General features: G+C 43.4%; 1 protein-coding gene across 2 annotated transcripts in view; it reads left to right on the top strand.

The window, feature by feature from the left end:
• Positions 1-2,250, top strand: part of LOC144818733 (uncharacterized) — a 209,748-nt gene extending 207,498 nt beyond the window's left edge. For both annotated transcript variants that reach the window (XM_078676424.1, XM_078676423.1), the window contains one exon: positions 401-2,250. In XM_078676424.1, the coding sequence (XP_078532550.1) occupies positions 401-1,116 (716 nt within the window). In that variant the 3' untranslated portion in view covers positions 1,117-2,250. The remainder of the gene's footprint in view (positions 1-400) is intronic.
• The last annotated feature ends 12,408 nt before the right edge of the window (positions 2,251-14,658 follow it).

Below are 14,658 nucleotides of genomic sequence, written 5' to 3'. Positions count from 1 at the left end.
GACTGCGCCAAAATCCATGGGTGGATGCATGGGAACACCCACACTCTACCCATGGAACGCTTTCCCAATGCAGAGTAACACAAGGCAGTGACCTGCGCTGTCTTGCGTTACTCTGGATTTACTAAGCCAAGCAGAGCCATGTAAGGTGATTTTGCCAGGTTTAGTAAATCTTACCAAAGCCCTTGCAATGCCTTGTACTGCCTTGTGTGACGTAATGGCAACGCAAGGTCTTTGAATATCTGGGTTTGTAGCATAATGCAACAGCACGTAATTAATTGAAAACCAGTGTGCCTAACTTGAGGGTTTTTCATTTCTCTTTGGTGTTTGGATTAATGTACACATGCATGTGTTTATATTCAATTTAATGCAGCAAATGACAAAATACAATTCTAACCAACAGGTTTTGGAAAAAGAAAAAGAAAAGTTGCAGATTCTTTACCCGTACACCAGGAAAACCTGCAAGAAGAAGAATCAGAAATATGTGATGATTTTGAAAGTGCTTTGAGTGACTCTGAGATTTTGACTTTTCAACTAAACACAGATCAGCAGTGTGGACTATACACATGCGCAGAATGTGACAAAGATTTCACTTCGAAAGAAAGCCTTATAATTCATTTAAGAACACATGCAGTAGATAAACCCTATCCATGTGCGAAATGTGATAAGAGTTTCAGTCTGAAGAGAAATCTGAAAAGACACCAGAGAACTCACATAGAGGAAAATGAACGACGATATCGATGTGATGAATGCGAGAAAACCTTTTGTCAGAAGGATAGCCTTGTCAAACACAAAAGAACACACACGGGAGAGAGACCTTATCATTGTACCGAGTGTGATAAAAGGTTCAGTGTAAGGGTAAATCTTATCACCCACCAAAGGATACATTCTAGTGAGAGGCCCTATCAGTGTACTCAGTGTGACAAAAGCTTTACCCAGAAGGCACATCTCATTGGACATGAAGCAAAACATACTGGAGTGAGGCCTTATCAGTGTTCTAAATGTGATAAAAGCTACAGTTTCCAGGGCTCTCTTATAAGACACCAAAACTCACACACTGGGAATGCTGGTTCCACTACAGCAGCCAAAGAGAAAGCCCCAAAGAAACAGCAGATATGAATCCTACAAGGATTGAGACTCAAATCTGTAAGTGAACACTTGAATGAGAGTGGTATCCTGCTACTTGCAAAGCAGAACTGTATAATCAGGAGCCATGGTTCACTACTGAACTCCATTCAGTACATCGTAAATATGCAAAGATGGCCTAGGTTGTAAGTGCCTAGCTAGAAGGGACCTTAAGGTTAAGAGGATCAAGCGTTCCACCTGCAAAGCAGGGCGTTATCCTGTTCCGCTTTGAATTTGGAAAGAAGTAATTTGCTGTGATAACTTGGAAGCTTATACAAACCAATTTGAGTCTATTAACCTTGAGTGAGAATGGAGTAACAGTGCAGAATTAAAGATCAGAAAAGAGTACACCACCAGAGATTAAAGATGAAAAAAGCACAAGTGAAAAATTAAACAGTTGCAATACCAGCATTGAAATTTACATGAAATGTAAAATACAAAATGTATTAAATTATTTGACTGTAAAAATAAGAAGGGTAATATATACATTACTTATACATATATGTACGTAACAATAATGTTTACTTACAGTGAACAGCCTATGTGTAGGAAAGGTTTTGCAGTAGTTTTACTTAATTTATTTGAAATATGCTTTACACATCCAAACTGTAGCTTCTTCCAAACCTGATGTCTTTCCTACACAGGAAAATAATTGAATAAACTAATAAAATGCACCTTACATAAATAAGTAATTATTTAAAAAAGGAAAGTGGTTCCCTCAGAATGTGTAATGCTTCCAGAACGAATCCCAAAATTAACTAATTGCAGAGCAGACTTAATTATTTCCAGCAAAACGCCTCCCTTAATCGGGCACTATGTCTGCAAAGTAGGTGTGGTTTTGGTACATCCAGCAGGTATGTTTGCTCAAAAGCAATAGGAAAATCTAAATATCGCACATTTCTCTTTGAATTTCAACATAAGAATTATTGTAAATATAGTTTTAATCCTGATCATCTGAATATTTTATCATTTTAGTGCTATAATTGATGGCAAAGTACGCTAATTCTTTATTTCTTCTTGTTACATTAAATTATAGTTGGAGTTCTATAGAGACCTGCTTTAGAAGTTTGGCTGCTAATCCCCAGACCGTTTAATTTAATATTCGCCAATAAATCTGTTCTAATTTTATGCTTCTGATGTCTTTTTTTATCTAGAGAAATAAATGTTATAATTAACGGTTTTACATACTGTTTCTCTCCTAATAAAGACAACTGTGATTTTGTGTTTAATTGGCAAAAAATTCAGCTGTCTGACTAAGTTCACATGTAATTGCTTAGTTTGGTGTTGTTTTTCTGAGCACTGTGATTGATCTTTGCAGTTCATATTGTTTCCTTGTATCTCCGAATAGATGTTCCACATTAGCAGTGTTTACCATGCCTCTGTAGGTCTGTAGCGGTTCAGAAGGAGGGACACTGACAACCGGGTGAGGTAAACGAGGCTTTATTTTTATGAATGTTTTTTTCTTTCGTTGGGACCTCCTCTCTCTTGCTAGGGTGGCGGGATCCAATGTTGCTGCTAGATCTCTGCCTCGACGGGAACTTGCTCTTCCGTCTTCCTCCTCCTCTTCTCGGACTCGGGCCGGGTTCCACCGCCACATAGAAGATAAGAAAGAGAGAGAGGCTCTCAGGGTTACTGGTCCTGCCTTCGGCTTTCCCGTGGGGTACCAGGGTATGTGAGGACACCGGTGCGAAAGTGCTAGGCTTATATACAGTGCAGAGGGAAGTGATGGGGGTTCGTGAGGGAGTACTATCAAGGGACTTTACAGGGCGGGGTTGGAAATGGTCAACAGCTCTGTACACTATTTACACGGCGCCTCCCCGCCTTCCCCACCAGCCTGCTACCCTGTCACGCACCTGGGATAGCCACACTCCTCCTCCTCCTCTTCTCGGAGTGTGGCTGGGCGCAGGGCGATATCGCGGGCCTCCTGGCGCCTCTCCTCCGAGTCTCTCCGCGTCTTCTTCCTCCGTTCTGGCCTCTCGTTCGTTCTCTCCGTCCTGTGCGTCCTCCTCAGTCGTCTCCTGCCTCGCGGTGTCGAGCACCCCCGGTTCAGCTCCTTCCGGGTATAAGTTCCCTCCGCCTCGCCATGCGTCATAAGGGGGCGTGGCCGTCTGACCCGTGCCGTATTCGCCGATGTTTACCAGCACGTCATAGGGGGGCGCGTCTTCCCTTTCTTCGTCTGTCCGCTTAAAGGCGCAGTCCTCCCGGGTCCACCATTCGTCTGTCTCCGGTCCCCATGCAGTCTGTGGCAGAGAAGAGGCGTGAGTGCTATTAGGTTTCCACCAATCCGCTGCAAACCCCTCCACCCTGCTACAAGGTCCTACCTAACAAGAGCTCTTCGAAATCCAATATATTCTTTCAATAAATTAAGTAAATACTAACCCCCTTTTAAAGCACGAGTAAACAGGACGTAAAAAAGGTGCAGTATTGTAATAACACAGGAAATCAAGAAATGGGCACACTTGAAATATGATGACACAGATAGCAACATAAGGAACTTTGAAAGAAGCATTAACACTTGACTAAGTAGGAAGAAGTGGATAGAAGATTAGAAATCATTCCTAGTGGGCCTTTCTTACTAAATGCTTGCCCAAGTTCAAACTACTCCAATATTTGCCATTGTGAATTAGAAACATGTCTAATTTCAAAATGTAGAAAACACCAAACAGCTGCAAGATTTGGTAAGTGAAATAAAATGTGAATAAGGCACCCACTTAAAGAAATTACTCACCTGTATCTCCAGTTATCCATAATTTATATATTTTGTGCATGCACATGCTTGAACCATTGCCTGTCATCACACTGGAAATTCCTGGTACTTTCAAAATAGTAATAGTGTCAAACTGGCCATAGACTTATTTAGTACACCTTTCACCTTATTAAGAACAAGCCAAAGTATAGCCAATGAGATGGAAGTGCTGAGCTTTCTACCCATCCTAGAGACCACTATACATCAGATTTTATTGCAAAAGTATGGACAGTAAGGGTACCTAATGAGCTTCTGACTGGGAAGGAAGAATGGTTGCACATAAATCTTTTCTACATACCAATGTTCTAGAACTGGAGTAGAGGTGAGTAGCTAATTTTGTCTCTAGTATTGGACCTTTCAGCGAACCTCATTCCTAAATCAGAGGAGTAAGCAGTAACAGAAATCAGTAAGCTGGCTCACCTTCATTGAAACAGGATGCATAGAACTTCTTGGCCCTTAAAAGAAATCTACTGTAGTGTTCAAGCCCTGGCTGTGGTACATGTGTCTGTTTTTCCACATTGCTGCTTGACAAAGGGCCATAAGTCATCCCCCTGTGTACAGTGCAGCTATTGCCAACATGCTTCTGGGGGAATGGCTGTCGCCCTGCTTGCTAGAGGTGCTTGGGTTTCTTATGACAGTGAAGCCATGGGATAAGTCCTCACTTGGACAGAGGTCAACCCCTGCTTTGGCATCTAAAGGAAACAAAGAGTTGGTGTGATGTTCTTAATTCCTTAATCCTCTCCAAATAAAATGAAATACATCTACGAACATCCAGTAAGTGAAGTGCTCACTTTGGCCATATTCCAGGACTTGGGGAAAAAAGCAATGGGGAATCACAGGTCTGTTGAGATGAAAATCCTTGGGGTACCTTGGTCAAGAACATTGGGTTGGGTTCTCTTTTCATGAAGTACATGTATGGCTCTTTCTTGTGAAATTTCAAAGCTCTCCCACTTTGCTTGCAGACGTCAGTGCTAGGAAAAGTATGGCTTTCCGCCATAGATATTTCAGGTCTACCCTGTGAATGGGCTTGAAGGGTGGAAGCATCAGTTGACTAAGTACTATATTTAGTTCCAGTGACACTCTTTTGCGAGAAAAGGGAGAGACCATTGCTCAACCTTCTGAACCATGGAATCGCTGCCAAATTCACTTTAAGCAATGTGCATTTCAAAGCATTCTTGACTAGTTTTAGTAGGTATAGCAGAATCCGTTGTGGTTGAAAGAGATGAGATTCAGACCTGTATGTTCACAATTTATACACAAACCCGCTTCCACTTGGCCTTTTAGGTTTTTGTAGTAGCCGGAACAAAGGATTAGGCTAGTATTGCCCTGCAGTCCAGTCTGCAGTAATGCCTAGAAATTACTGGGTATCCAACTTTTTGGTGGTCCGGACCAAGATGTCAGGCTGAACGATTTTAAGTCTTGGTAGAGGCCCTGTCCATTGTGTCTGGAGAGAAGCTGCGTCAAAGTGCTTGTTGAGGTACTATGCACAGAATCATCCCTGATGAAGGAGCATCTACTTTTGAGCAGAAATCCTCTTCTAAAGAAGATATGAGGAAAGCTGTATTTCTCTGCATTTCAAAGTATTCAAACGAGATGTCTTACAAGTGCCACAGTGAGACGCCTTGTAGTTTAGATACAGGCAAATAATGTTCTGTAAGTATGGTTTATCTCAATAGATATTTCTGCCACAGGATAAATTGATTTTGAGAATGATCTCTTTTCCATATCAGTCATGGTTCTAGATGAAAGTGCCTCTGCTGTGACAGGAAAAATATAACATCCATTAGAAACAAATCGCAGTTGACCTAAGCTGAAGTTAGGCATTGCTATAGTTCAAGGAAGGTGAAGATGATGTTGAGCATCCAGTCAAATTGGATTTTAGAAAGTAAAGCAGACCATATCCTTGAGGCCTCCTCACATAAGGTGTATGGTAGAAATGTGAGCTGTGGTGGCCTCTAGGTGAAGTGAAGAGCTCAGCACTTCAACCTCATTGGCTTAAGTTAGGTTTTCACTCTATTGTTGGGCAAGTGGCCATTTTTACATTGTTCCCTGCTTTTTTGTAAGTACTGGTGATTCCAAGCCTGACGAAAGGGTACAAACATGTGAATCTATGAAGGCTCCAATGATGAAGAATGAGAGCATTACCAATTAATTTGGTATGACAAACTGTACATCACAGACCCAATGCAGACCTTTATTGAAGTCCTAAACCGAGAATCAAAGCACATGCAGAAGAATTGTCTACCTGAGTTTGTAGTTCATTGATGGGTCTCAACACGAAAAGAAAAGTCTGAGGTATTGGGATTTTGTAAGTGGTGTGTTCAAAAGAATGTAATATTTATTTGGATACATTCATCCAGAGAAAGAACATGGGCCTCTTAGAAATTCACTACATCATTTTTGTCAGTATAGGTTTAAAGTGTCTAAGAGTCCAAATTGTAGACTAAGCGGGCCATGACTCACTAGAAGTGACGCTTGTATGATAGAGGCACACATGGCTAAACCACGCATGCCTCTACCACGCAGCCCAAACCACGAATGTGTCTTAATCATGCATTCCTATACCACGCATGCCTTTACCACGCAATCTCGCGGTAAAGGCATGAATGGTAAGGGGGTATGCGTGGCTAAGATCGCCACTACTCTGTCCACGCTCCCCCCTCCCTAAGCTACAAACCCTCTACCTGCCCCCCCCGGCCCTGACTAATGCCGGCGCGTGATTGTCTCCACCTCATATGCAGTCTACTTGAAGACTAAAAATAGTTTGCGGGTATCCTGAAATTGCCTGGTATCCCTCTCTCATTCAAGCCTTGGACATTCCTTGTCCTATAGGATACAGCCCGGTTCTGATCCTTGACACTGCTTCCATAATTATGTAACCAAGTACTGATGATGGCCTAACTTTCCTACTGGCCTGAAACGCCGTCGACTTCCACAGCGGAATTCCTGGAGCCTTTCCATTGCGGTTAACCTGCCTTATTCTTTGTATTCATGAAGCATTAATTGTTTGGGTATCTCGAACTGTGTGAAGACTTTTAAGTTAACTTACCGTTTGTTTTGCGCCCACCACAATCACTGTATATACCCACTCACGTGTCACTTGCGTAGTCACCACAATTTCACGAGCACTGCACACTGTATATTGTTGGTTACATGTCATTTAATGGAACACAGTGCTTCCTCTTCATGTGATTGTACATATGAATTACAATATGTCTAACATGATTAACATTTGAAATACACCGCATTTCTGATTAAATCTATCTCCTTGGCTTCCTTCCCTCTTGATCTATTCCAATGTAAATTAATTGTACCAAGTATACTTGTTCGCCAAATAACACCCTTGCTTGAGACACTGTTGTTTGTTACACCCCCGACCCTGAGGCAGAAAACTTTCCCACCGACCCCCTCACATGCCCCGCGCATTCCCTAAACTACCCCTACCCGTTCCACTGCTCTTAGGCCTTAAACCCTAACCCCTAATTTAAAAAAAACGACCCCAACCCCCTGAGCCCTAAAAACGACCCCAACACCCCATCAGCCCTGAAAACTACCCCAGCTCTGAAAACTACTTCCAACCCATTCAAACCCAGCCCCACTTACCTCACTGAGCCCTCTGGCTCTCTTCCTGGCGTCTTCCTGCTTCCGGCGAGCAGCAGCTAGACCGCGCACTGCCTTAAGGCAAGCGTGGTAGTGCTTGTGTATTTGGAACATGCGTGGCTGAGGCGTTTCGACTGTTTCCCAGAAGTGACATTTCGTTTTTGAAATATTAAAACATATGCCCATACCTATTAACGTTCTAGGTAGGAGCTCACACGACACAAAAGATAGCGCCTATTTACCATGGAAAATGAAGCATGCACAGTGCTAAACTTCTTTCCTTGAGCACCTGTGCAAACGCTTGGAAACGTGAGCCATGCTCTGAAGAGGAAAGGCTTTTTACGATATCTGTTGTTTTGCCATCTGAGACTCTGAACAGAAATCACACACAATAACATCGTCAATTCATGTGAAAGGCAACTGAGAATTATTAGGCCAATCCAAAAAATGTTATAAAACCTTGTTAGCGAGACATTAGGTGTTTTTTTTACTATCCAGTGGTACCCCAGCCCTCTTTTCTGTAGTTAATGTATCAATCAATGCAATGCTACACACTGATGATAAATACAATTAAGAATATTTTGCAGAAAGGGTATTTATTTGCAGGCCTTTATGACTTAAATTCTGTGATGAGGGAAGAGAGAAAACTATAGAAGTTATAACAGGATTAGGCCCCCCATTCTCAAGGGTGTAGCTGTCAGTAGTGTAGAAAGGGCCAGACCAGGGGATAAGGGGACCATGTTATTGCTTTCATCGACCCTAAGGCAACCCTGCTTCGAAACTGACATATTATTCTACATGCCAGCTATTCCATCTAGCCCATTCCAATCTTTAGTTCTTTGGTCTCCTGTCACACACGATTCCTGAATGTGGCCTGAGGCTTCTATTGAAAGGTGTGGAGACAAAAAGCATTGAGACTTGATTTTTGCCACGTTATCAGAATAAGAGACTGGTTTAAGATTAACCAATGTGATTTGTCCTTTAGATCTAAAATAAGATTGTGAAGGAAAAGAAGCTGAATTGTGAAATCCATAGACTGTTCTAGAGCAGCTAGAAATCGGGGCTACGTTTACCAGAACAAGGTGGACTAGAGCTATTGGGGCTTCATGTCGCCTCACCTGAAGAGCTGTTTCTAAGCAGGAATGTGTGGTTACAGGCATAAATATGTAACCTATAAAGATATATTTAACCAGAGAGAAAAACGTGCATCGAAATTCAGCATTCCTTTATTTTTTAATGGATTTGGTCGTTAATGGCAGATTTAAAGTTGTGTGATCCATGAATTGTAAAAGGTTCTATTGGATACTGACACACTATGAACCTGAAGGACGTGGTACATTAGGGAAGAAAGGGCCCAAGTGATGTAATCAGTTGTTGTTTAGAATTTCTATTAATAGTGTTATTGGGAATACCTGAAAATTTATTTTTTTGCAACTTGGGGGCCAATTCCGATGTCGACATCGGTCAGGAGCCATAACCGATCGACCTTCCGTGGTCGGTTACGGCCCTGCTAGTTCAACGCGTCCGAACCCTGTTTGGTCGCATTAGTATGTTTCACAATGCAATCATGCATTCTGACCGAAAACATGCTTGCAATGTGAAATTCAGGGGTGCAGTTCATCCCTGGACCCTGTGTACGGCACCCCAAGGTGCCTGCCACCGGGTGCAGGGGTCAATGGAGGGGCACCATTGGTGCCCCCAGGCTGCCATTCTGTGGCCTTCCACCCATGGGGGCCCTGCTGGGGGCCACCAGAGACAGTTTCTGACTGCCTTTTTGTGCCTCACACACCGGCACGAAAAGGCAGTGAGAAACTGCCATCGTGCTCCCTCGGTCATAAAGAGGCGACCGGGGGAGTACTGGAGGATTTCCGGATGGCAGACAGGCTCTCCGAGCCCATCGTAGGCCATCCAGAAATCCGAGTCGGATTCCTTTCCGACTGAGCCCATCGGAATGGCTCGGTCGGAAAGGAATCTGTCCGACACGTACCGATTCGGTCGGAAGGGCACCAAGCATGGTTCGGAGCCCTTCCGAATCGTAATCGACCCCTAAATGTACTTGTCCGGTCAATTGTGCCAAACATAATTCACTAGTTGTAACATAGCCCTTGATCCTATCAATTCAAGGTGATGTTTATAACTCGTGATTGAAATATTGTCCCTCACCCTTTAACGCTAAAACACTACTAGTTGCTTCATTCCGGTGCACTTCCCATTAGCCATTCTTGAAACACATCTGGCTCTGCCTCTCAGACTTCTGCATAACATTCATATTCTATTAATGTGTCAATGGGGTTCCCAGAGAAACTAAGGTTTGTGTGGGTACTCGCCGAGTGCTGCTTAATATTGGACTGTACCATAAGCTTTTATAATGGGTAGGAAATGTACACGGTTCTTAACGCCACACAAGCATCCGTTCCAAAAATAGTTCATAAACCCGGAGTTCCCTAAGATCCTGTCTGCATGGTATGAATTGAATAAGAAGGGAGCCTTACCGCTCTCTGAGACATCACAATTCATGAAAATGTTGTAAATGTGACTTATCTGATGTATATTTTTCCTGGAATTGCTACTAGCTTTGAATACATTCAGTCAATGGCGTCGCTCAGAAAGCACATGCTCTGAGCTGAAACTCTTATCTTAAAGATCTCAGTGGAGAATCAAGCATGCATCCTGAAGCGGGGGGGATTTCTTGTGACATCTAAAATCACATTCGTTTTTAGGTCGAGCTGGTAAACTGCATCCGAAGGATGCAGGTGTCCAGCTGGAGACCTAATGTTGCCTGTCACGAGGGAAGGAGGACAAGAGGGTGTTACGAGCTTTTTCCCTGGATTTGTGTGCGCGAACGCGCACGTTCCGTCCTGCGCGACGCCGTGCACTTCCCTCCCATACTCCCAGCAAGTCAGCTGCACACAGACACACACACACGCGTGCACACACGCACTTACACTTACACAGACACGCAGGCACCCAGACAGGCAACCCCCCCCACCCCCACAGTCACACACACACACACGCATACACAGAGACTCCAAGACACATACACACACGCACGCTCACACACATACAGAGCCCGCCGCGCGCGCGCACACACACATGCCCCCCGCCCTCGCACACACACATGCCCCCCGCCCTCGCAGCCCAACCTAACAAGGCGAGGCCCCACTCACCGGCTTCCTTGGTGCAGCGGCTCTCACCAGCAGCAGGACTCTTCCTCCCTTCTTCGGCACCGGGGCGCAGGGTAGGCTCCTGCCTGCTCCGGTGCTCCAAACAATCGCGGCTCTTCCGTGGGAGGCGGGGTAGGCTCCCGCCCTCATACTTCCTGTTTCCGGTTGTCCCGGCCGGCCTGCCTGACTTCCTGGTCGCAGGCCGGCGGCGCGAGCTTTGAACGGACTGCAGCACGCGCTCTCGCGAAGATTTCCCTGCCCTCGCAGTTGTTGTAAGGTAAGAGAAAACTGCAACGAATGCTTCACTTGGCTCCCTAATGCTTCTAAGCACTGTTCTGTTTTTGTGAAATACATTGTCTGTAAGGACGTTGTCTTTCCTCACAGAATCAATCTGTGCAACCATTCAACAACAACTGGTTCAAATATACGCTATCAATGTTTCAAGCTTTATTGCAAATGTCACAAAAAAAGTTAATATTTCACTTCTGTTCTTGGATTTTCGTCACAATAAAATACACTGAACATAATTTCACAAAAGTTCTTTAGAAAAGTTTAAGCTATTGCCATTATAAATTACAATAACTTGTATTTAAGTATTAGTTATTTAAAAAAATTAAACGCCATTGTTATTTGTAATATCAATACATCTAAGTCATGTAAATACAAAACATATTGCATTACAAATGCTATAGGTATCACATTTGCGAAAGTTATAACTATTAGCATTGTAAATGACAAAGCTATTAATTTAGCTATTTAAAAAAAAAACATAAATAAAAACTTTGCCATTTACAATACTAATAGCTCAAACTTTCCTAATGCGAGACCTATTGCATTGCAAATGCTTGTTATGTTTGACATCAACGGTGCGTTGTCTAAATAAATAAGAGCCCTCATAGCTTTTACTGTGAGAGCTGCCAGCCCAGTGTTAACCCAAAGGAGCTGAACAGAGACCAGTCAGGCTGTTGGGAAGAATAATAGAAACTGCTAAGTAAGCTTCCCTCCGATCCAGTTATACCATCAGAAGCCCTGAAGAAAATGTTACTTACCTTTGGTGACAGTATTTTGATGGATAGCATACATTATAGCAGAATCCCCACTTTATGAATATCCTTGGGGTACGATACTGGATCCAGCTACCTTTTTCCCAGCAATAACCCTTCAGCATTGCTATGTGGAACTATGTGGCCTCAGTCACGACTCTGCTTACTCCAGATGTGACGGCATCAGAGTATATAAGAAGCCAACAGTGGGCTGGTGGCAGTTCCTGGTACTTTTCCTGTGTTCAATATTGGGACGTTTGTGAAGAGGAATGAAGAGAGCATCAGTGACAATGCAGCATATGATACACTTGCAGATCTTGTGGTCTTATTACTCATTGCACTGACGCAAGCAGAGGAGGGAGGGGCCTCACAGTCTTAAGTCTTCATCCACCTCAAATGTCTCCAATGGCTATTAGCTGCCAAACATTCTGTATTCAAAGCTCTCTTTCTCTCCCATCAAGTCCTTCGTAATACTGGCCCTTTGTACCTTAGAAGTAGGTTTCAGCCCAACATTCCCATTTGTTCTTTGAGTTCCTCGTTTGCCTCTGCCTCACCTCACAACCCCTGACCCTGCTTTAGACTAGCTTATCTTGGTGATATCTCCTTTTTTTTACAGCCAAATACAGAACCCTTTATCTTCCAAAATTTTCAAACTTGACAACTACTTGTCCTTTTGGAAACAGCTCAAAGCATAGTTATTTCAACTCCCTTGATTTGGGGTATTCCTGGTCCAATCCTTCTAGTGCCTGAACACCACTAGGGGTAGCAGTTTTCGCTTAATATATGTTCTCAGTTAATTTATTAATTAAGGGAGATGAAGCTCTGCAGTAGTATTGCACCAAATGGACACATAAAGCCATCAGTGCCAACAGGCATGGGTTTTCTTGTAGAATTAGGAAAGTTGTCTGACCTAGAAACATTAGAATTCCAGCCTGAATAGCCACAATCCTCTGAGGAGGTGGAGAGGCCTTCATATGAGTCGTGTCTAGCACGCATGTCTGTGCTGAAGATGTTCCAGAGACCGACCTTCACCATCAAGTCCTCAGCATTCAGAAATACATGGATTCCTGTCCTCCACAGTAATGCTACAACCATAATCCTGGTGAATACTTGTTAAGTAGCCATCAGTCCAGAAAGCAGAACAGCAAACCGGTAGTGCTGAGATCTCATAGTGAACCTCAATTAGCTTGTGTGAGCAGATCAATAGATGAACGTAAGAGTGTTGGAGGTCCAGGCAATCTAAACAGTCTCTCACATTGAGGGACAGTAATACCTGGCTCAGGCACACCATCTTGAACATATCCTGTGAATTAAAAGCTTCAAAAGGCAAAGATCCCGAATTGATCTCAGATCTCTGTCTTTCTTTGATACTATTAAGTAAGGGGATAAAGTCTCATGCAACATTGCTTAGTGGATAGAGCCTCTATGGCCCCTTTGTTCAGCAGGTCCTGGTGGATGGAAGGTGGTCCAGAGGAGCAGACAGGAAAGGTGGCACATAATCCTTGTGGATTAGCTTGATTAGCCACTGATCCATCTTATTTTCTCCAGGTTGGTGAAAAAGCCCACTTTCAATCTTTCGTGATCCACATTTTTGTATTAAAGGGCTTGTTCCCAAATGGTTTCAATGGTACTTACCCTACCACTCTTACGTATTGAAGTCTGACAGCAAGGTATTCAAACCTACTCCCATCGTATGTAACGTGCCTCCAGGATCCACTCTCACTGATTCTCTTTAAACTTTACACCTTTATGAAATTTTCCAAGGCACAGAGGTACTCGTTCACCAATATGTGGATGACAGTCAAGTCTACCATAATACTTCCTCGGTCCATGACATTTGTACTCTGCCTTCTGCAGACAATGATGTCTGTGTACTGTCTCGTGTTAAACCTTCAAAAAACTGAATTTATCCTTTTCTTTCCAAAGTTCAAGAAGTCCTTTGCTCCAATCTTAATTAACAACGTTAATATCCTTCACTTTGTCACGTCACTCTCCCAGCTTCTCTACACTTGGAATTATCCTGTTCACAAACCTTTCCATGATCCCTCTTGTCGATACGTTCCAAAATCAGCCAATTATACCTGCATAACTGCTCTTTTGCACTCCCCTTTTAAAATCAGCAGCTCCCGCCACAAAAGAAGTGACACATTTGTTGTGGCATCTGAACCAGTCCCAACGACTGATTCTGATGGGTGTGTTGTCCCTTGGAGAAGCCTAGCAATATTTAGTACTCCTGGGAACATTTCTTCCCCAGTGAGTGTAGGCCCTGTGATTTTCAGTGGCTTGGCTATTTTTGAAGCATTTTAGGGACTAATAGGTCTTCCCCTTGAAATGACAATCACCTTCAAGGTGCATATTCATGAAGGTTGCATAGATAGCTCTCAAAAAAGCCAGCAAGGTGCATCCAAGCGATCCAGCTTTGGGTCTGTGTTCATGGGCCAAGCCACAGCAGTAAAATCCAGGCTGCACTTCAGGACCTCTTTGGAAGCACCCAAACCGTTGTTGATTATATCAGAAAAAGGAATTTTCACACGGTCAGGTAAACTGATAGTCAGTTTAGCCAGCTAACTAAGGACGTGGACCTAGTGACCCAAAAAAAATGAGTTTCGCAGTGTGGTGAGCAAGGCTGACGGAAGCAAAGGCTTTTTTGCCCCAAAATGTCCATGTTCTTATACTCCCAGTCTGGAGAAGCCGTTAGAAAGGTGTTTGAGTTTATTTTCACAGAAGAAGCTTGTAAAAACAAGACTCTGGTGAGGGATGTGTGGTAACAATTTTAGATTACAGGTGCAGGGTGCAGGCCTGTGTCATCTAGAAATGATATGTACTGCAAGCGCAGAGAAGAGTTTTTCCAAAGGGAGCCAGAAATCTCCATTCCATGCATGCCAACCATCTTGGAGTCACTAAAGGTGGATAAACAAACCAAATTGATTATCTTAAATGGCAACATACTCATCCTCCACTGGAGCCGTCCTGCGATGCAAAC

This window comes from Lissotriton helveticus, chromosome 2_1 (genome assembly GCF_964261635.1).
Source record: "Lissotriton helveticus chromosome 2_1, aLisHel1.1, whole genome shotgun sequence".
Taxonomy (NCBI): Eukaryota; Metazoa; Chordata; class Amphibia; order Caudata; family Salamandridae; genus Lissotriton; species Lissotriton helveticus.
This window is presented reverse-complemented; position numbering and strand designations above follow the sequence as displayed.